The sequence below is a fragment of the Solea senegalensis genome, linkage group LG6 (genome assembly GCF_019176455.1).
Source record: "Solea senegalensis isolate Sse05_10M linkage group LG6, IFAPA_SoseM_1, whole genome shotgun sequence".
In the NCBI taxonomy this organism is placed as follows: domain Eukaryota; kingdom Metazoa; phylum Chordata; class Actinopteri; order Pleuronectiformes; family Soleidae; genus Solea; species Solea senegalensis.
In genome coordinates, this window is record NC_058026.1 from 8,108,811 (window position 1) to 8,131,799 (window position 22,989).

At 42.2% G+C, this 22,989-nt stretch overlaps 3 protein-coding genes across 3 annotated transcripts; all 3 read right to left on the bottom strand.

Annotated features, from left to right (window-relative positions):
• Positions 1 to 784: 784 nt before the first annotated feature.
• Positions 785 to 4,072, bottom strand: LOC122771707 (nucleoredoxin-like protein 1). Its single transcript, XM_044029418.1, has 4 exons — positions 3,337 to 4,072; positions 2,471 to 2,760; positions 2,228 to 2,317; positions 785 to 2,088 (listed from the first exon to the last, which is right to left on the bottom strand). The coding sequence occupies exons 2-4, from the start codon at positions 2,704 to 2,706 to the stop codon at positions 1,746 to 1,748; spliced, it is 669 nt and encodes a 222-aa protein (XP_043885353.1). The 5' UTR covers positions 2,707 to 2,760; positions 3,337 to 4,072; the 3' UTR covers positions 785 to 1,745.
• Positions 4,073 to 4,135: 63 nt separating this feature from the next.
• On the bottom strand, positions 4,136 to 8,506 carry LOC122771708 (nucleoredoxin-like protein 1). Its single transcript, XM_044029419.1, has 4 exons — positions 7,972 to 8,506; positions 6,444 to 6,716; positions 6,255 to 6,344; positions 4,136 to 4,827 (listed from the first exon to the last, which is right to left on the bottom strand). The coding sequence occupies exons 2-4, from the start codon at positions 6,677 to 6,679 to the stop codon at positions 4,551 to 4,553; spliced, it is 603 nt and encodes a 200-aa protein (XP_043885354.1). The 5' UTR covers positions 6,680 to 6,716; positions 7,972 to 8,506; the 3' UTR covers positions 4,136 to 4,550.
• A 1,432-nt stretch (positions 8,507 to 9,938) lies between these two features.
• On the bottom strand, positions 9,939 to 21,502 carry colgalt1b (collagen beta(1-O)galactosyltransferase 1b). Its single transcript, XM_044029128.1, has 12 exons — positions 20,944 to 21,502; positions 16,484 to 16,594; positions 15,748 to 15,865; positions 14,864 to 14,998; positions 14,169 to 14,373; positions 13,980 to 14,099; positions 13,501 to 13,577; positions 13,300 to 13,406; positions 12,180 to 12,312; positions 11,702 to 11,829; positions 10,599 to 10,805; positions 9,939 to 10,494 (listed from the first exon to the last, which is right to left on the bottom strand). The coding sequence occupies exons 1-12, from the start codon at positions 21,159 to 21,161 to the stop codon at positions 10,224 to 10,226; spliced, it is 1,830 nt and encodes a 609-aa protein (XP_043885063.1). The 5' UTR covers positions 21,162 to 21,502; the 3' UTR covers positions 9,939 to 10,223.
• Positions 21,503 to 22,989: the final 1,487 nt, after the last annotated feature.

A 22,989-nucleotide genomic window follows, 5' to 3' on the forward strand; every position in this document is an offset into this window, starting at 1 on the left:
GAAAATACAAATGGCACAGATGGTGCCAAATGAGACATCGCCTGTACTTTCTGTACTAAAACCTCTCTAATTTAGTTTTGTTTTACATTACATTACATGTCATTTAGCAGACGCTTTTATCCAAAGCGACTTACAATGGAATCAAGTACAATTAGCCAGGGGTGGAATCGAACTTGCGACCATGATGTCTTTGGTACACAAGGTAGGGTCTTAACCACTGAGCCACTCCACCCCTACACATGTTACTTACTCTTCACAAGTAACACATGCACTGGTACTTACAAATCTTATCAAATCCCAAAAGTGTTCCCTTCACTATGACACCCAAAGTATTCAGAGATATTACATTTTGAGTGTGCAATTTTTGAGCAGAGAGCTACAAGTATTGAAATAAAGCTTGACCTAAAATGTTATGAATCAAATCAAGTTCCAATCAGCGCAGTGCTGATCTGAACTGTACAGGTTCCTGTTTAGTGGAAATGCAGCTAAAGTTTAATCGTGTTGTTTCACCGTGTCTTTTCTACTGTAGCCTGGCAGCACATCAGGAAGTTCTTGCATATTAACTTCCTGTCTGATTTACATAAAAGCATCATCAATACAGTTTTCTTGTGCGCGGAAGTGTGCAATGGCTAAACACAGTCTTTATTATGAAAGATGACTCACATTAAATTACGGGTTATGTAGAAAAAGCCAGTTTTCCATCATTTCACTCGCATCCATCTGAATAGCCCTGATTGCTTCTTGTGTAGTCTATAAAGTGCAGCTTGACTTCATAAACACTCAATAAAACTAAATTATTTTAATGGTGATGAATAATTCATTGGTTTCAGATTATGCATGGCGTGTCGTGATTGGACAGCACAAATTATTACGTAAAATAAAAAAAATGTAGAAACTGCATTACGAAGATGTGTCTTTGAAAATGGAGAAATGCTTTGACTAGTGAGTGTAATAAAACAGGCCATCACGCTGACACTTGGCTCAGACCAAACCTTGGCTTCACTGTACACTTGGCAGCGTTCACAGATTGTCAAGGCAGTAAAGTCTACGCTGAGGTCAGCACTGCCGAGCAGAATTCATTGTTCTGTCAGGTAATATGCGACATTACCTTTTATTGGTAACTGGCATGTACACACCCACTCACACTTTGAGGTGTTTATAATTAAGATCAATCACAGTTAAAGATCCAATGTATAAGAATTAGTAACATCTAATAGGAAATCCATAGACTCCATATAAAAACTGGGTGAAGCCTTCCAGCTCACTGGCTGATGACAACCCGGAGATAAGGATATAGTGAATAGCCACCAGGGGGCAACCCTGCTGGTTGCAGAATAACTCAGTTTGAATAGAAGTCTATGGGGAAATGAGACGTTAGTAAACATTGTCCTGAGGAGTTGATTATCTCGAATGTCACTTTCAGGACAGTTTTGTATTGTAAATGATGTTATGTTAATAGGTGCCTGATTGCAAAAAACAAAAGAGGATTCCTCTCTGCACATCCCTCCTTTTCCCAGATGTGTCGGGGAGCATGCTGGTGCCCTCAGCAAGTCTCCTGCCAGGTGTCTGTAGCCTGTAAAGTCAACCATTTATGGGATTAACAGAGAGACAGACAGACAGACAGATGTTCCTCGCTTTTAGAGATAATATCAGGTGTTACAGAAATGGCAGATAAAACAAATCAGAAAAATTATGCACAAAAAAAACAACTTTTCCAGTCTTATTCCTCTAGCTCTTCATCTCCATCACCATGACACTCCTCCTCCACCCTCTTCTTTTTCATTTTCCGCCTCTCCACCACTGCCCCACCCCCTTTGTTTTTTCTTCTTGTTTTTCTTCTTCTCGTCTTCCACCTTGTATTTCAGCCTCCTCACGGGGTCAGTGAAGCTGCGCATGGACTTCCCCTCGAAGTCGTCGCTGATCATAAAGCTCCTGTCGATGAGCTCTGCCGCTTCCTGCCAGTTGCGGTAGCACCGCGGGCCCAGGTGCAGTATCTCCTCCACTGCGTTAGGGACCAGGATGGAGCAGTCAGGCCGCAGCACCACCACTGTTGGCAGCTCCTCCACGTTAAACATGGCCTCCAACTCCCTGTGGACACACACAAACACACACACACATTGGCACACACATTGCAATAGATTTGATGGATTTACACAGCTAGGTATATTTACATTACAATCATCCATCAGCAGGTTGTGCACACATGCAATGGGCCAGTCTCACACACCTCCTGTAGGGGTCCTCACAGGCCAGGAACAGGCACTTCTTTGGCAGCTCTTTGAGGAGGCTCTCAAGTCTTTCCTCTGACTCGTCCAAACTGATGGATGAAAAGAGAAATCACTTTGAAATTACAGATATGGCCCATTTTAATATTCACATTATTCAACAAAAATCTATGTATATATCTACCTACCTATCTATCTATCTATCTATCTATCTATCTATCTATCTGTGTGTGAATGTGTGTTACCTAATGTACAGCAGAACCAGCTGAGCAGAGCGATCAACATAGAATTCATCCGTCAACTGTTTGAAGAAGTCGCTCAGCGTGAGAGCAAACGTCTGGCACCTTTCACAGTCGGCAGATGCAAAGAAGAGCAACAGGATGCGGTTCTGCAGCCGTGTGACAATCTCACGCTCTGTGTCCAGCTCATCCCGGTCCTTGTTGTTCTTCACCAGGACTCGATCCATGAACAGGTCCACCATGATTAAAGAGACACAGGGAATGCGACTGAGGTTTTTAAGAAGCTACAAGTGGATCTGAAAAGAAATTGCAGTGAACAGTGAATCCTGGGAGAGGGATCCCTCCTCTGTGGCTCTTCCTGAAGTTTCTCCCTGAAGGTTTTCCCTATAAAAAGGTTTTTCCTCACTCGATGTGAGGGTCTAAGGAGAGAGGGTGTCACTTGCTGTAGAGACTGTAAAGCCCTTTGAGGCAAATTGTGTTTGTGATGTTGGGTTATATAAATAAAAATGAATTGAAATGAAATTGAAGGAAAAATCAAATGCTCAAACGAGTCTTGAATAAACCTGTCACAATAAACCTTTTTCACAGTGGGTCTTCACAGATTACATTAATTAGGGTTTAAGGGAAGGTCACACTAAATACTTGACCCTTTCACCTGAGAGAAGCTGTTTTATTAAAACTGCATACAGTACATGTTCGCTGTATTTCCTGAATGTGCTCCAATGAAGTGATTGAGAAATAATTATACTGCGTGGTCATCGTAGCGTTGCTAAAACAACAACAAACCTAATGTGGCATAAGACTTTGTCGCAGCACTGTATCTATTATAATCTCACTGGCTGTTCAGTCAGATAATCCTCACAGTTGCTTACCTCTAGTAAATATTATCTCCCCTCGAGGCAGCAGATCCAACATCCAACAGCCTTTTTTTTGTTCCATTCACTTGGTCTGTACTTTGCTGGACTTGAGTCAGTTTCCTGCCTGTCAGTGTGTATCACACTCACTCACTCACTGTGTCTCCTTCACCTTGATAGCAGTGGCTGTTCACTCTGTCTGCTCCACCTCCCCTCTTCTGCCTGGGAGGGAGGTGTGTGTGCGTGTGTGTGTGTGTGTGTGTGTGTGTGGTTTAAGGCTAAGATTTGAATTGTTGTTAGGTAAAGGTTAAGGCTAAGCATTATCTGGTTATGGTTAAGGTTACGGGTAACAGTTGTTTTAGGGTTTCCATATGAATGGAAGTCAGTGAGAGTTCTTAAAAAGATAGCTGGACAAACCTGTGTGTGTGTGTGTGTGTGTGTGTGTGAAAGCAATGGCTGAGCAAGCATAAACTGTAATATGTGTGAACAGAGGTATAAATAATCCTCAATGAAGTGAGCCACAATGAGACGTTTATTATTCAGTAAATAATGCAGGTGCATTAGCGACAGTTTGATTAACTCTGCGGGGGAAAATCCGTAATGAAGTACAGGCACAATTTGTGGGCAGCAACAAAGACAATTTATTGTTTTTTTAATAGAAATCAACACATAACAATTTTATAGCAAACTAGTTACGTACGTATTGACTTTGTTTTTTTAATACAAACTGCAAAAATGTTGCTCTGTTGATTTTTATTAAAAAATTTTTAAATGTTATTGTTGTTGTGTTGTTGTTTCTTTGTTTTATTTTACACATGGAGGAGTAAAAATGCTTCAAAATAAAAGGTGGAGGAAACACTCTCACACATTGTGATCAAGTGTTAGCAAACAGTCATCGCTCACACATCCAGCAGAACTACTGGATACAACGTTGTTGTTGTTTTTTAGCTTTGTTTTTTGACTGTACTTTAGTTGTTGCTGTTTTTCTGAAACTGCTGGATATGATTTAAGCTTCACTGTTGAATTGGTCAGTATATGAGTCTATGAGTAGTTAAAAACAGTCATGACAACTATTTCATTCATAGTTAATTATCAATTACATGAATAAATATCAGTGGAAACAGCTTACAGCTCAGTTGTTTCATTCCTGGTCTTCCTATCCTTGTTCCTATCTCTTTTGTATCCCACACTCCACCATCCTCTTCTTCCTCTTACCTTACTTTTCTCTTCCCTCATAACTTCCACCACTTCTTATTCCTCTTGTCGTCCTCTGTCTTGTACTTCAGTCTCCTCACAGGCTCAGTGGCACTGCGCAGATTTAGATTGTCAAACTCCTCGTTGAGCATGAAGCTTCTCTCAATGAGCCCCGCCGACTCCTGCCAGTCGCCGAAACAGCCACAACCAAAGCGACAGATGTCCTCCACGGCATTTGGAGAGAGAACAGACCCATCAGGACGGAGGACCACTATTGTTGGGACGTCCTTCACCTTGAACATGGCCTGCAGTTCCCTATAAAAAATGAACAGGAGAGAAAATCCACAGTTTATTTGCATTTGTTATTCTTTACTCTTTGTCAGGATCCCCATCGGCCTTCACAAAGTGGACCACAGCAAAACATATATTGGAATAAAAGCAGTTTAAGCAACAAACAGACACAAAAGGGCAAAAATACAAATCTGTATTAAAAAAACAAAACAATGAAATGCCTAGGGTGAAATCAAACTTTTACACAGTGGCTACTACACCTGAAGATATGAGGTTTCATAATTTGGTATACTATGTTGTGCTAGTTACTGAAAAACTAGTTACAGTTACTAGTTACTATGTAAAAAAAGGAACTCAGTTATTTAAACCAAAAAGTAATGCATTACTGAGAAAGTCATTTTTTAGTTACTGTAAAACGTTTTTCCAATGCTCACATTAAATAAAGACTGATTGATTGAGTTCCCCTTGTTGATTATTATTATTATCATCATAGTGCACGGCGATGGCTAGCATGTTTTCCACTACATCTATAAGGGGAAAAAACACGTGTTTTATCTGTAAAAGTTTACCATAGGACCCTTAGAATAATAGATTGAACATACCGTCTTTCGAACAACCGCTGCTGCTTGGGTGGAGAGTGGGTGTGCTCGCTGCTGTGACTCTCGGTCTCGGATGCTGCGTTAGCTAACTTAGCTGCTAACTTTGTTGAAGCATGCCGCTTCTCCAGGTGTTTCAGCAGATTGCTGTTGCTGTTGTTCGCCGTAGAAACTATTTATGAACCGCGACACAGTCTACAAGTTACCGAAATGTTGTTTTTCCCTCTGCTCTCCACTTGAAAATAATCTGAATACCTCGACGGGAAGAAACTTATCTTCCCCTTCTCGCTCGCTATCATGCCACACACTGACCTGTCCAGTCCTCTTCCTGGCGCGTTATGTGTGGGACGCTAGAGGGCGACAAGTGCTTTGTTTTTCAATTCAATTAAACTTTATTGATCGCTAAAATGTAATGGGAACTGTGTGTCGTAACGGAAACGGAGTTACTGAATTAAAAAAAAAAAAAAACTCGTTATATTATTAGTTACTGAATAAAGTGTTACTAATAACGTGGAACTGTGTGTATAGTTACTGCTCGTTATATTATTAGTTACTGAATAAAGTAACGGCGTTACTAATAACGTGTTACTACCCAACATAGTAAGCTATGTATATAGCCTATATATAACATATATATATATATAGGCTATGTATATATACATATATATGTGTGTGTGTGTATATATACATATATATATATATATATATATATATATATATATATATATATATATATATATATATATATATATATATATATATATATATATATATATACACATATATATATAGCTCATGTCTTTCCTTATCTTGCTTTAGAAAACTGAGAAACACTCTTCTCCTCCATCCACTTACTTCCTGTATGGATCCTCAAAGGCCAAAAACAGAACCCTTTTGTGCATCTCTTTGAGGACACTGCCCTGCTGCTCCTCTGATTGGTCCAAGCTGCAGAGAGGACATGGGAATGGACATGTCATGAAGGATAAAACAGTGTGATTACATCCCTGCATCAAAAAAGTGTCAAAGAGACGGAAAGACGGAGACCTCACGTAGATGAGTGCAAGCAGTTTGGGGTATTCAATGTATGCTGGGTCCTTCAGTCTCTTGAAGAAGTCATTCAAGACCGGCACAAACTCCCGGCACTTTTTACACTCAGCAGATGCAAAGAACAGCATCAGGATGCGGTTTTCAAGGATTGCGATGATTTCGCGCTCTGTGTTGAGTTCATCCTGGTCCCAGTTGTTCTCTACCAGAACCCGGTTTAAGAACAAGTCCACCATGATGAAGGAGCAGCAGTGACAGGAAAGGGTGGAAGCCCTGTATGTGGAGAAAAAGGTTGTTCAAAAGTCCTAAACAATGCTAACTATAATTATCAACACTCAGATTCTGTATTACTGTTGAATATAGTACAGTATGTGTTTTCAGTCCTAGCTGACAGCACGAAAGACGTTGGAAAGCCTGGACAGGTCACCGTCCACTCAACCGTCCCCAAATCTGCATGGTTTTGGACTGTATGAGGAAACTGGAGAACCCGGAGAAAACCCATGTACACACAGGGAGAACATGCAAACTCCATGCTGAAAGGCCCTTCATCTGGGTCTGGAATGAGGATTAGGAGGAAACTTACGCACGACAGCTCTAAACTATTTTCTTGGACATGGACATTATTGAAAATAGTATGCATGGGCCACATGTTGCGGAGACAATATTCAAACCAGACAATGTAAATTCAAGAGAGCAGATCCAAAACTCATAGTGTGTTTTTAATGCCTATACTCTACTTCCTGTTATCCTGATAAAACACTGTTAATCGACCGACGGGGTCAATTTTAATAAAAGCCTATAAATGCAATCATCTCTAATTATGTGACGTCTTAGGCAGATGTTCCCTTTATCTAACTGACTGATGCATTTATGTGTATTTATTCTCATCGCGGCTGAAAGACAATCTTGTTGATAAGATACAAAAGTAATCATGCCAGCACACTGCAGCCAAGCCAGAGCCAGCTGACCAGCACAAATTAGGCGAGACAGCGTTTTCCATGAGGAGGCTGATGGTCCAGAACAAAAAAAAAAACTACATCTAAAATAAAATTTGGATTTATAAATAAAGTTCAGGCCTAAAAGCTCAGAGATGTACTTTATCTGTCTTGCCCAGCTTGTATTTCACTGTCGCTGCAGTCGCTGCAGGCGAAGAATTGACAGCGATAACCTCACAAATTAGATTTGGCTCTCGGGCTCTGAGCTGTGCCAGATCTATTTGAGACCGCAGCTCTGGACTGAAACTTCCAAGGCTGATGTCAAAGAAATATGTTTGAAATTGAGCAGCATTGGACCTCACCTGAGAGCGGAAAAAAAGGAGGATTTACTATAAGACTTGGAAAGGTCAGTGCTTAAATCCTACATTGGGAGAAGTTATTTCACAATCATCTGCCTCACTTTTTTGAAAGTGATTGATTGAACCTGATATAAACTACCAACACTGCCTTGTTTTGTTATTGGCTAATTTAATAGCCTATAAATCTGTGTAGGTGCTTTGGTAGCCGAATGTACTGCAAGTCATTTAGCTCACCTTAAATCTCCTTAACTCCAGCAGGTAAAGAAATATATCCCAGAGTTCTGCTCCTTTTGAAACCATTGCATTCTTTTTTTCCTTTAATCACTTCAGAGTTTATTTCAGTGACACCTCTCGCTGCCTCATCACCTGTCTGTCATTTTCTCACGCTGTATTCTGTCGTCTACTGGGGGAGATTACAGATTGCCGGAGATGTGGCAGTGCCGTCATTCGGGGGGCAGAGGTTGCTCTGTGTGTGTGTGTGTGTGTGTGTGCGTGCTGTAGGCCTTTAAACGTCCAGCTCAATCTTATTACTTAAAGAGGAGAAGGAGAGGATGAAGAGGACAAATTGGATTGTATGGAGCGAGAACAAACATGTAGGTCAAACGGGTGAAACAAAATATCAAAAAAACATGGCAGGAATTAGGCCTTCTAAATTTAGCTCCACATTTCCTGGTTCGAGACACAACAGTTAGAGTCGAGCCTGCAGGTCCCAGTAAACTCCAGCAGGTCCTGTACTGAAGAGAAGTGGCTATTGATCTGCAGAGGCCCGAGCTAATCCCAGAGAGAGGTGAGGTAAATATAGAGATGTGGGGTCTGAAAAGATTAGTCTGAGTCACACTGAGCCACTGCACGGGGAAGCACACAGACACACACACACACACAGATACACATAGTAAGCCACGACAGACGTGACATGCAGCATGGCTTTACATGAGCTAATGTGTGAGCACAGATTTTGCATTCTCTGACGACAAATTCTCTTTTTTGTTGCTTTTATTATTCGATCCAAATTAAAACTTCCAATTGAGTTGAGCAGTAATTAGCAAACGATAGCACTAAGATTTGATCGTGGAATTATATTTTTTAATCCTCTGACCTCAAAGATGCAACAAGTTCATTTTTAAGTTGGAGAACTTAGTGTATGTAGTCTTCAGTTAGCATAAAAATTAAAACAACTCCTGTTATATCTATAAAAGGCTCATTCTGAGGTAATGAAAAACAATTATGAGGTGATTGTCCACTATTTTTATAACATTTTACACACGGGACCTTTAAGTGAAGAAAATAAAGTGTGCCGAGAAATAGGCTGTGCTGACTATATTACAGTATATTATAAGTATTGATTATTTTTTATTGACCAGTGTATTCCCATTTCAAACAAAAATGTATTTTGTTTCTTTGTTTTTTGTTTTTAAAAAGGCAAAATAAAACATTCATTATAAAAGTTTTTATTTTGTCTTTGGTAAAAAAAAAAAGAAGAAAAGAAAAAAGGGAAAACAGAGAGACACATGTTCATGTTCAACAGATGAGAGACAAACATGTAAAGTTTGGGCTACAACTGCAAAATGTATTGTGGTTAAAAACAATTACACAGATTAGTGTAGCTGTATGATTAAAGAAAAACACAAACACATTCACAAGTGACAAAAATAAGGATGGGTTCATTAATAACCTTTTAAAAAATATATATAAATAACACACTATAGCTAAGTGGAGCTAAAACGAAAGTCGAGCTAATACACAATAAAAAGAAGGGGAAGAAGAACGCTGACCCTTGGTTTCCAAACCTGGGCTTGGGACCTTTATAATGTGTCGAGTGGGGTCACACCTATTTTGTCTTTCATTCTCATGTTATACGGCACAATTATACTTTTTGAGTTCACAAAGAAATAGACTTTGGGAACCACTGAGATAGAAAAGTGTTCTTTCCTTTCTTATCACTTCAAAAAAACTCAAAAACGTCATTTTGGAAGCTTTTATATGGCAAGATAAGGCGACTTGAAATGAAATATGACCAGCAGTTACTTCTGTTTGAGAAAATTATTGTGTTTAGTAAAAGCACTTAAAGGGAAATTTATTTAGTTTAAATGGGGCCCGTCTGCGTAAATCTATTATCAAAAATAATAAGAGTAATATCAATGGACCTGGCTGTGCTCAAGGGATGTGTGTTGGATGCAATAAATAAAAGAAAAGCTGCTCGCTGACTCTTCAAGAGTTATTTATCACTGCATCTAATCTTCTCTCTTGTGAGAAAGATCAAAGTGTGGAAAGAGAAATGGACAAGGAAAAGCATTTGTCCTCAATCAAGCTTGTGTCCATCTGCTCTGCTTTCTCTCCCTCACCTTCTACTTTCTGTTTTATTCCTTCCCTCTTATCCATCCCCACCCCACACACACACACGCACACAATCACAGCTTTGTCTCCCTCATCCTTATCTCTGTACACCAGAGTTCTCTCCCATTCCGCCTCATGACCTCTCCTCTTGATCACAGCTCGTCCCGGGCGCTCCAGTTCTCCAGCTCCGACTGCAGCACATCTGAGTTCTGCGCCTCAAAACTCAGCTCCTCCTGCTCCTGAGTTTTCCTGGACTTGGCTCGGTCCCAGTCGGTTTTGACCGTTTCATTGTCCCACACCACCGAGGTCTCGGTGTCACTGATGTAGCCGGAGTCTCCCGTGTAATGGGTCGGGTAAACGAGGAGAGGCTCGGCAGAGAAGGCGTGCAGGTCCCGGTTCTCAAAGTGGTCCATGTACTCTGAACTGATGAGTAAAAGACAAAAAAAAATCATTTGGTCAAAGACACAATGAAAAGACAGGTGAGAGGAATCCAGAGAAACTGAAGGGAGCGGACGGGTTACACTCACACTGGATGTTTGTCGTACATGACGGGGAGGAACTCGTCTACAGGAAGCATCTTACTCAGAGGATCGGCCCCGAGGAGCTTCTCAGCTCCTCGTAATGACAACATGTAGCCTAGCGTCCAGTAGGAGTAGTCGGCCTCCACAAGATTGTGTATGTTGGGTACAGACTTCTCTGGATGGTCCACTTGCATGCGCTTCCGTCCGATGTAACTGTGCGAGGAGATGAGCGATCACTTCATAACATGAACACAAAATGATGACGCACAATCAAAGCTACCAGCATCAGGGGTGTCAAACCGGTCCGGTCTAACTGCTCAGTAGCCAGAAGTTAAAATGAAAACACAATATTCCATCATGATCTTTAAGATAATTAAGATATTCATGATGATATTTGACAGAATTTCAAAAGTGAAAGTGCTTGTTTTGATTGGGAATGATCTATATTTGATATTTATATATTTATAAATAAAAAAAACAAGAAAAATGTAGTTTGACTGTAGTCAAAACACATATATATATTTAACATAATGTTCAATATAATATATATTATAATAATGAAAATAATAATTAAAAACATTGCTAGCAAAGCATATTTAGTATTATATTCTATATCACCTCGCTGGCAGCTGTCTCAGCCACACACGTTGTGTTTAAAAGGAGGTGAGGTCCCGGGGCCATGTTTTTATTATAACTTGATATTAAGTGGTGGGCTGCATGTGGTCCGTAAACCACCAGTTTGACAACTCTGAACATCATCAAACTATTTTTTACCAATTTAACACATTCCCACTGAAAAAAGGATTTAAGCCCAGGATTGCATGTGTCATTTGACCTGTGGAGTAACATCTGCACCTTACTTCAGCATTACTGTGGCCCTTAGTGGCTTGGCATGTCTGATAGTGAAGATGAAAATGCTGGAACACAGTATTTGGAGGTTGGGGAGTAAGACGCATCATTTCTGCCAGTTTTTCTTCAGCTTCTGAACAGTGTTGCTTGAAATATCATGTGTGACAGATGGACGGATTTCACTGCAGGGGGAGGATTATCCTCCATGTTTTACGACATTGTGCATGTTTTTTCCTCCCGTTCACTAAAGCTCTACTCACATGAGGTCCCAGTCAAGCTTGTGTGTCGTCACCTCCTGCAGCAGCGTCTGGAGGCGACGTTTGAAGAAGACCTCGAAGCGGAGGTCGTCCTCGATGACCAGGGAGGTCTGCAGACCGCGGTCCACGATCTGAACACACACACACACACACAAATGGAAAAGCTTCACTAGCATCAGTAATGTTTGGACTCATCGGATCAGCATTAGTACAAATGAAAAAGTACTGTTTGTGTCCATTGGGGATATCATCCCTGTAAAAAAACACTGTGCTTTATCTAGAATAACGCACTTCTCCAAGAGAAACAGCAAAGATATTCAATAACATACTGAACTTCAAAAGACGGGCACATTTATTAAAACATAAATAGAACAAACTGGGCTTTGCTCGCAAAATCCAAGCTACTGTTCTTATCAGCGGTAAATGTTATTGACCGCATACAGGTTAGACCACGAGGCCTGGACCTTCCCGAGCATCTCACCTCCTTCCAGATGTTGTAATGAGAGAGGAAACAACCCAGTTCACCCTTGGTGAGAGGTCGGCCGTGATAAGGGTCTTTGTACCCTGGCAGCATCTTAATTCCCATAGAATCTATCTCAGACACATTCAGAGCTCTGGGGGAGAGAAAGGAGGAACACAGAGATTAGAGGTGGAAGCAATAAGTTATATGAACTCGATCTGTAGTGTGTGTGTGTGTCTGTGTGTTTGTATGGTTATCTTTGTGAGGACCAAAACAACCTTGTATACCCAAGGTAGTGAGGACATTTTAGCTGGTCCTCACATTCTGACACCCCTAAAAATGTCTTTTTCAGGGTTAGACCTGGTTTTAGGGTTAGGGTAAAGGTTAGGGTTAGGCACTTAGCTGTGGTGGGTTAAGGTTAGGGTAAGGGGCTAGGGAATGCATTATGTCTATGAATGTATACAATACAAACATGTGTGTGTGTGTGTATGTGTGTGTGAGTGAGTGAGAGTGAGAGAGAGAGAGACAGAGAGAAAATCTTTTATTCCTCACATTGTGAGGACCTAAATCTGTTTACACAGTCACATTATGGGGACTTGTCTTCCTTATGGGGACAAAAATCAAGTCCCTGTAAAATAAACTACTACATTTTAAGGTCTTCTTGGATTTGAAATCATATAAACCATACAGAGTGAGGACATTTCGGCTGGTCCTCATATCTTTACAGGGCTTTTTTGGGGGGTTAATACCTAGTTTTAGGGTTGGGCACTGTTGTGATGGTTAAGGTTAGGAATGCATTATGTCTATGAGGGGCCTCACTATGAATGACGCAAGCATGTGTACAGTAAGTGTGGGGGGAGGACAACAGGAAACAAAAGTGAGTGGAGTTGAGATGACATTATCAAATATGATAAACATGACACACCCTAATTACAGGGTAGGCTACATAAGGATTATATATGCCCCAAATGAGATGCAAATTATGCATTGAGGGAATCTGAAAAGCACTGCGTGCACCCGACTACTGTTCACCTGGTTATTTGCCTCAGCCTTGCCTCCCGAGATCAATCTACTCCACATGTTGCAGAGGAACAAATCAGGAAGACTTGGGCAGTGTTGGGGATCAAGATGAGAAACGTTCTTGCCATCCACAGCAGCAACAACCTTACAGCTGAGCTCCTGCTCGTACAGAGTTCTTAGCATTCGCTCACGCCGGTCAGACCGCCGCACCAGATTTATCATGAACACCTGGGTGAACACAAAGGCGACATCTCACACACATGCTTCAGTTTTTGAGTGCGTGTGTGTGTGTGTGTGTGTTAGTGTGTGTGTGGTTGTGTACCTCATCAAAGCCGATCTTGTTAGGCTGCTTGGGAGGAGGAGACAGGAAGCTGGAGTGCTCCAATGGAGGATTTTTCACTTTCAAAGGGGAAAAAAAGGGGGAAGGTTACAAAGAGAATGTGTCGGAACAGAGGTTTCTCAAAATGTGGTGCACGGAACCAAGAGGAGCTGTGACAGAATTCAACCAGAGTTTATCATTTGCTTGGTGTAGAGAGAGTATACACAATGGATAACAAATTACAGGGAAAACCCATAACTTACAACTTAAAAAGTAATCTATACATTTGTGACGTAAATAGAATTTGTACAATGTACAATCAAAACGATCTTGGAGAATTTAACATTATGGACAAATTAGCTCCTGTCCTGATTTATACTGTGAACTGGGCAACTATATCTATTTGTCATCTTTAAAAAGTGTTGGGAAAAGTTTGGGAAACACTGACCATAAAGAGAAGTTGCATTGACGTCTTGACTCACCCATAACCTCGAGGTGTGTGTGCAAGAAGCTCTCCTCCTCATCCTGCAAGGTTGCGTGGGAGCGCATCGGCACTGGGAAGTAGCCATAAGTCTCCTTGTTGCACACATACATCTGCACATCTGAGACAGAGGAAATGTAAGAGAGCTGTTACACAGCTGGCCGTTAAATAAAAAAAAGTCTCGTCCCACCTGCCATGCGAGCTGAGTAGGCAAAGACGATGACGTCATCCAGAGCCCAGGTGTACTCGGAGTGCGGTGGATAAAACGCGAGCTGACGGGAGGCCTCTTTCCTTAAATCCAACAGGTAGGTAGAGTGGACCATGGGTACAGCGAAGCAGCCCTGACGCTCCCGCTTACGGATTGGCATGTAAGCCGGAGTCCGCTTGTAGTAACCCTGCAGGTAAAAACACAAACTCCATGTATTGGTAATGTGTCGAGTCTCCAGTGGAGCAACATTTAAAACACAGCAAACTGGTCAATGTACAAACTGGCTTTACTCGTGAAATGATCAATAATCAGGAATATACTGTATTTCTGAAAGTGATTTCATGAAAGTGGCGTCTTATAATTCAGCCGACGAGCATTACAGTTGATATTTTACACACAGTCGATTTAAATACAGCCGATATAAATATGGTTGCATTGTTCAAGTCCTCACCTCAGCCCTTGTATAATATTACAACATACAGTATGTACAGGTTAAGTTTAAATGTCACTTTTTATTCATTAATTCATTTCCTAATCCTACACTACAGCATTATTTTGTTCTATAATATTATTCTTGTCAATCTGTCCATGGTGTACGTCGCCTTTTGTCCTATGTCAGCTGGGATTGGCACTGGCCTCTTGCAGGAATGGCTTTTAGGAAGAAACATCTGTATTACCTGTGAAGTCATGCCGCACCAGAAGTTGGAGTATGCAGCTCTGGACTCCATCATGGGAGCTACAATGGTCTTGTTCTCCATCATCAGCTTCCACAAGACATCCTGGTTGGTGAGCAGGTTGTCACAGTCAGCCACCTGCAGGTTGGAGGAAGAGGCCATCATTACTGACCACAATCACACACTTTTGGACTCTGAAATGATTGACTGAGCCACAGCGATCATGAGTATGAGCAGCTCCTGTCTGTTCGCTCAACACTGGGCTGTGTTCTGAATAAATGCAGCTCTGTGTCCAAAGAACGGCTGTTGCCATTTTAAACCGTGTGCAGGTTTCTCACCAGACTCATTTTCCTTAAGCCATAACATCTGTCGACTAAATTATAAGCTGGTGAAATAAAAAGCTAAGGTCAATGTAACGTGAATGTCAAAAATATGTACGAGCTAGTGAAAGTAATTAAGAACCAGCCACCTTACTATTTTTAATCTACTGTTTGTTGTCAGGTTCTATTCTTCCCATGCAGTACAGCACACATGTAAACTGATTCTGATTCATACGTAGGGCATTAAAGTATAATTTAAGAGGTTTAGTAAGAACAAATAAATAAATAAGTAAACTAGAGATGTATTTCAGTTCTGAACAAGCCGATTCCTTTATTTATATTGTGTCAAATGGATCTGGGTAAATAGGAAAGTCACTGAATTAATTTCTGTCACTTGCACATTCACACATAATCATTATGCAAACTCACTACTTCATCGTCTACAATAATACAACTGTCACATAAATCAGCTCAACCAGAAAGACTTATAAATATATAGAATGTATAATGTGAACTACTACGTTATAATTTATAAAAAAATATAAAATTAAATGGTGGGAAACAGACCAGCAGGTAGTCGGCCCAGACCTCGCGGGCGATGTCCAGAGCTGCCTGACGGAGTTTCATCACATGTTCATAGCGGAGGTTATTCCAGTGCTTAGGCCCCAACTCATCTTCAAAGACACTGAAGCAAACACAGACACAGAGCATAACGCGACCATCACGACTCTCTCTCTCTCTCTCTCTCACACACACACACACACACACACACTTCTAAGCATTCTACATCGGCTTCCAATGAGTGTCTGAGTCTGGAAAAACAACTGTTCAGTTGAGGGTGAGCAAACACAATATTCCACCACCATATCGCAATTAAGATGATGACATTTCACAGACTTTCAAAGAAAAAGTGCTTGTTTTGATATGAATGGATGGGTGTATACTTCACAATAATAACATATTTATGGTCCGAAACAAATCTTTTTATTAGGAATGTTGCTCTTTTATATATCAAAAATATCAAAACCTTGAGTATCTACCGATACCAATATTATTCCGACACAGTCATTTTAGACCATTTATGAACTTTGAAGCTGTTAACAACACATTTGTGCCGAGTCATTTCAAAGATATAATTCTCCAACGGTGTAACAAATATTGCTCTCCCCAAAAGAAGAAAATAAACAGCCCAAACATGACTCAGCTAAAATGCTTTTGGGATTTTTGGACGGTGCTGATTCTGACAAGGCGCACGTGCACACACGCACATGCACGCTAAAACGCACACACACTAACACAGTACCTGGGTTCATCTTCAGGTCTCCACTCCACATAGTGATAGTCATTCTGCACTTTGATGAGCCACTCTCTGAGGATGGCTGTGGTGTTATCAGTGTTGTGATCTGTCGCCACCCTGTGGGAAGATAAAATCTAATTTAAAATAAATAAAATCACATTGGAGTGTGCTCTATGACCTGCGGTAAAACCAGCTGTTAAATTCCAACTGACAAATCCAGGATCACTTTAGGATTTAGGGGCTGATACATGTATGAAGCCTTTGGACTTTTATAGTGCAGCTGTGATGAAATATGAACCCCGATGTTAAGATGAGACTCACAAAGACGTTTCTTTGTAACTTTGTTATAAAACCCCGCCTTTGCCCAGTTGCACGGGGGGAACCAACGGCAGCAATCCCTGTGATTTTCTTCATCTCTGCAGGATTCAATGATCACAAAAAAAGAATGATGATTCTACATAAACAGTAAGGCAAAAGAAAGGACGTTAACTCAATGTTACAGGTCAATTTTGAAACAAATACAAAGGAATCTGTGGGATCGTTATTGGTTCATGTTGAAAATAACATATTGGTATGAAGTGATTGCTACTTTGTTGAGCTGCAGTGCACAAATAAGCCATGAAACCACATTTAGGTAATGTCTTGGCCACCTGGAGAACCACACATCTCTGACATCATGTCATCAGATAAAGTATTTCCGTGGTGGAAACAGGAGCAAATCCCGTCCAGTTACACAGCAACATCAGTATTCTTTTGGGGTTTCTGGCCAAACTGTTGTGCTGTCAGCTGCTGAGCAGGAGTACAGCAGGTTTCTCAGACACATTTCTGGTTTACTGAAAACAGCTGCCTGCTGCTGCTGCTGTGGGAAACTAAACTGATGAGAGAGGAGTGTGATGGTGCCGGTTGACTCGTGATAGAGGACATTTCAGGATGACATCCGGATGTGTTCGAGCAGATGCTTTTATTAAAGCTTGGCTGAGGTGAATAAAAATGAGCGGCGTGACCGAACAGTGCGCGACGTTGACTAATTCTGAAGGATGCCTTCCCTGCGGCTGTATTTAAACCCAAATCTAAACACATTTTCCACATAAGGATATTACACACGGGAGCAGAGCAGCTTTCCATCAATGTGCGTAGATTCCATCGGGGTCCCACATCATACACAATAAATCACGTTGTATGTTTTTATACAATACTTTCCCAAGAGACAAGTGCACACCTCGTAAACCGAGACGAGCACCTGTTATTATAACTGTTTACTCTCTCTCTCTCTGTCGGAGACTCACTTATCACTTACGTGCATTGGGTCTTTGCTACGACCTTGGTTGCTATGGCAACTGACACAGGGGACTGGTCCAGCAGGACCCTATCAGTGTCTTCACAGCTATAGCAGAGACACAGAAGACTCCGCCGTTTTCAGGGCCTACACTTGTAAGTGACCTGTGGAAACAAACGCGACCGAGTGACCTTCACAGGCGGCAGAGACGGCTGATAATTCCCCGCAGGTGTGTCACTGCGAGTGAGGCCCTTTAAAAACACACACATGCTCTTCAGAGCCGCCGTGAATACAAATAACTGCCGCAGTACTCGGCCAACATGCGAGACATCTGTCGCATCTCTGCCAACATCTCTTGTATTTCTCACCCAAGCCGCGTCAAAGTCAGCACTGCACAAGCTGGTGCCCTTCGTAAGTTACCTGCCAAGTTTGATGAAGATGTTCCTTTCCTTTGCATTTACAGATCGATAGTGAGCAGGACCTGGACAGATCGGGTCAACATGCACTCACCTTTAGATACAGCTGTTGTTTAACTACACGTATTGGCGAGAATGTTGCATTATAATACATAACCCAATACAGCTGTGATGATACACTATACTACAGTGACAGGGTTCATGACTGGGGAGGCACTCGTCGGAAATTCGTTAAAGCAGAGTTTGACAGAATAGAGAGACAGAGGCTGAGAGAGAGAGAGAGAGAGAGAGAGGGGAGGCAAGGCATTCGCCTGTTGTCTGTGTTATCACAACAAACCCCTCAGTGTGTGTCTGGAAGGGACAGAGACACAGACTGGCCGCGAGAGCCAAAGAATATGTGAATACAACAGAAGTGAATGCAGCGAAAAATCCCTCTGATGTCGTGAGTGACGGCCGGCGTGCTGTGGCTGTTGGTTTCCCAGTGTGTTAAAGCGGCACTTTTACACAGTAGTGCCGTCCCGGCGCCTGCATGTGATCGACTCGTCTCCTTACACCTGTCTGAGACTCACAATCTGACTGTCGTGAAGTTGTGAATGAGCAGACGTATAGCAAGTAAAACTGATTTATGGAAATATTTGCGACAGCTTGCATGCCAGCAACAGAAGAGCCTACAGGTATGAGGGAGATGAGAGGGGGGAGATTTATAAAAATGAAAATAAGCAACCTGTGCATGTCCCTGCAAAGCAAGCCCTCACCATCAGGCAGTCTTTGTGTCGATGCTTGCCAAGTACTTTACAATCTTATCTTGTCATGCCGATAACTGCAGGTATCAACAGGTGGCTGCAGCCAGCAGCTCAGTTTATGTCTCTTTCAAGATGCACTTCAAAACTTTCTATCAGGTCTTCAACCAAGGGAAGAGACACATACTGGAGATCGACTCTCAAAGCTGCACAGTAAACGGAGCTTATGCTGCCACATGGCCGAGTCAGAGCGACACACACACACACACACACACACACACAGAGAGCCAGATTTCTGGCTCAGATGGGGGAAAAAACACAAGGCTATTGTTTGTTTTAAGAGACACACAGACAGTTGAATGTCTCATTTTAGGTCCTACTAAAAAAAATGAACCTTTGATGCCTTTTTTTTTTCTTAACCTTAGCCGTGTCACTTGTTAAGAAATAAAATCCTAACCAGCCATTCAAAAAATAGGTGAGTTTTTACATTTTACATTCTGACAATCTTCTGTTAAGCAAAAAATATAACATATTTTTCATAAAATGAATATAAATGAAGTTCATTTTACTTAAAAGAAATCCGTCCAGATGAACGTAATTTACAAATCAATCCTAAATATATGACAGTTATTTGAGGGTTAATTTTTATTTGTTTATTTTTCTGATCACTTGTGGTCCACCTGCAGTACATTCCTGGCCCATCAGGTGACCGTGGCCCACACTTTGAGAACCAAAATCATACTCAAGGCCCATGGCCACATTTGGCTCACAGTACAAATTCATATGTCTATCAAAACTAGACTATTGGTGCACAACACACCCGTAACTGATACCACAAATCCCAGACTGAATGTCGATAGCTGATCTGTAAATGTCAGCCGTCTCCTGCCCTTTTGCTGACATAGTTATTAGTAGCTAACCCTCATCGAGTCACCTGGAGTCAAATTTAAGCAAAATGGGCCAAAATGAAAGGTGGACTCTGAAAACAGGGACCTTAAGGAGCTGCTTTGGCCATAATTAAAGAATATAACATAAGATTACATGGAGAAAGAAACAACGTGACAAGGATCTGGACTGAAGCTCCAGAAAAAAAGACACCTGGTGTCACAGCAGACTATGTTCACAACACTTGGTTCATTTGAGTCTGTGCCTCAATAAATAATGAGCCAGTTTGGCCCTCAACTTGGACTTGGACCCACTTTTCAATCCTCAAGCCCTCTGTGAATGAGTTTGGTGACCTTCAGATGGAAAGATTGACTTCATCTATAAAAACACATCTGGACACTCTGCATCAGAATAAGAGGAAGTGAGCAGTGCTGTGCTGGAGAGGGGAGATGAGGAAGAATGGGGGCTGGGTGACAGTCATACAGCCTGGGGTAAAGGACGGTGAAGCACCTTAAGAAACCATTAACTGACGCCTTCACAGACAACGTTCGTTGCACGAGGGTTGTCTAAGATTGTTTATTGCCCACGAGGCAACAATTTGAAACAATTACAACAACGAAGCTGATTTCGTTTCCTCTCGAGTCTGCAGCGCAAGGCGAAGATGTGGAAGTTGAGGAGGGAGGGGAGGGAGAAAAAAAAGGGGATTGAAGGGGCGATGAGAGAAAGAGTGAAGATCTATGACTGAATGGAACTTTTCATGGGCACAGCTCTGCTGACGCGCCCCTGCCTCTGTGCGCCGCTGCCGTGGCCACGGTTCTTGACAGACGCCCGTGCGTAAAAGCCACGCTGCTCTAACGTGTCCTCGTGTGACCGCTCATTTATTTCTTATTAGCAGATATAAAGCGTTTTCCCACATCTAGATGATATCACAGCGGCACCAGCCGCTCACAACCCACTGATTTTCCTTTCCGAATAACTGTCTCAAGTGCGTCCCCATGAGCCCAGAGTGACGCTAAAACAGCACCACCGACGTGATTTCATATATCCCTGAATAGTCCTCTTATATAAGAAAAGTTGAGACATGTTTTGATGATAATAATAATGTAACAACGCACTTGTTTTATTATGGTTTACAACGACGATACTCACCACAGCGCAATGCGGTCCTTCGGGTAGTTTAGGCGCTCGATGGCACCGAGGAACAGCGGCAGGGAGTGCGCCGAGTTGCGGCAGACCAGGGCGATGACGACCCGGGGAGCGAGGAGCGGAGACTCGGGGCTCCAGCGCTCCTCGGGGAAATATCCCCGGCTCAGGCCCGGCAGGAGAACGAACAGCAGGGCGGGCAGCAGCGAGGTGACCCGGGGCATGGCAAGGGAGAGGAACTCTGTGCTGACGCGGCGGACAGAGAAGGACGCTGGGGATGAAGAAGCTGAGTGTCCCGCTGTTGTGTTATGCCGACAGTGGATACATGGCGGAGGAACAGGCAGGCATTAAAGGGCAGGTTTGTCCTGCCGTTTAAGGGGAACAACGTCGGTGCTCGTTGAATGCAGCGCGGCGACAGTCTTCCTGTGTCCAGTTTACACTAAAATACTCCATGTCAGGCGGCTTCTACCAGGTTTGAGTGAACACTAAGCTGTTGTTTTATTTTATTTTGCAAACACCGTGTTGTTTCTCCGACACAACAGAACAGCTTCACTCGCCGGGCTTGTCCTCCCCTTTAAGAAGAGATCCAGCTGTAGGCCATATAGGAAGCGAATCGAAAAACATGGGCGTGTCCAATGTGTTCAATATGCTGCAGGCCTGTCTGACACAACCCAGAAAACAAAGAGCTCTACTCAACTTTACACGGGCCTTAAAATGTAGTGAAGTTGTCTCACCTGTGTCCTAAAACCAAAAAAATAGAGCATGCAGTGTTAAAAAAAAGATACCATACATCCAATGTCTACCACTTTATCCTCCACATGAGGGTCGTGGGGCCACAGGAGCCAATCCCAGCTGACACTAGGGTGTTTCCACTGAGTGAAACGGTTCCGTATTGGTACGGCACACACGGGGAGAACATGGAAACTCTATGGAGAGAGGCCTTTGTTCTGAGCATGTCGAAAACTGTGGTCTTTTTTGCTGCATATACCATTTGCCTTTGATGGGAATCAATAGAGTAATTTCATACTTACTAAATCTTAACCTGTTCAAAGGCTGTATTTACTTCACATTCATTGACAAAATGAAAACAGTTCACTTGGGCAGTTCACTGGGCAAAAATACCATGCTGTGGTCAGAGGAGTATGACCACAGTGGTTCAAAATGATTAAAAAAAAAGAAAAGTCAACAGTAGCTCAAATAACCTCTCCTATGTATTGTATAGAAGACTGTTTCTGAATGCACAACATGTGGAACCTAGAAGCAGATGGGCTACAGCAGCAGGAGAGAGACCACAGCGGGTATCATGTATCTGAATGTAATTGTCCCCTGGTGGTGCAGAGCCAGTGAAGTGGCTGGGAAGACTGCGATGAGCCCATCCAAGTGGCATGAAGAGGGTTTTGCTGGTTGGCCAGGAAACAGCAAACTCCACACCATGCTTAATATCACTGGGTTGACTAAAAGTAAAACTCCACCATGGAAGTCTCCAAAAAGAGCTTCCAGATGGCTGCACTTTAAAAAGATCTGAGCAAGGGTGTCTGACGTTGAGAGACCCAAAGCACCTAATGGGTGTCCTGACCGTTATATGTAGAAACATTCCTTTTGAATTGAGTTGAGTAAATAAGCACATCTTCAGTGGAAGTTGTGTCCCTGAACTCTAATGGGGTTACATTTCTCTTGTGGCTTCATGAGAAGGAAATTTCCTCCCGCAATGAGCAACAAAACCATATTGATTTCAAAGTTTTACAAGCAGGTCAAAGTGTCGTCCAGGTCAATGAGAGTGTCCAGTCATCACGCAGAGGTTTGGCATCAGCTCATACACTGGATCAGAGAGACCAGAACCAGAGCTGCAGGGATAAATGGGACTGACAGCAAGAGGCACAAAGCTGTGGTCGGTTAGGTTGCTTTGACCCTGCCAGTGTAAAAAAAGTAACTCTGTACCTGAATATGAAGTCAGACTGTCACTCAGGATTGTGTGGAGTGTGGTGTCATGATGAATGTTGAGTGCTTGCTCACACCATGGCAACATAACAAGGCAAATCTTAAAAGCAAGGA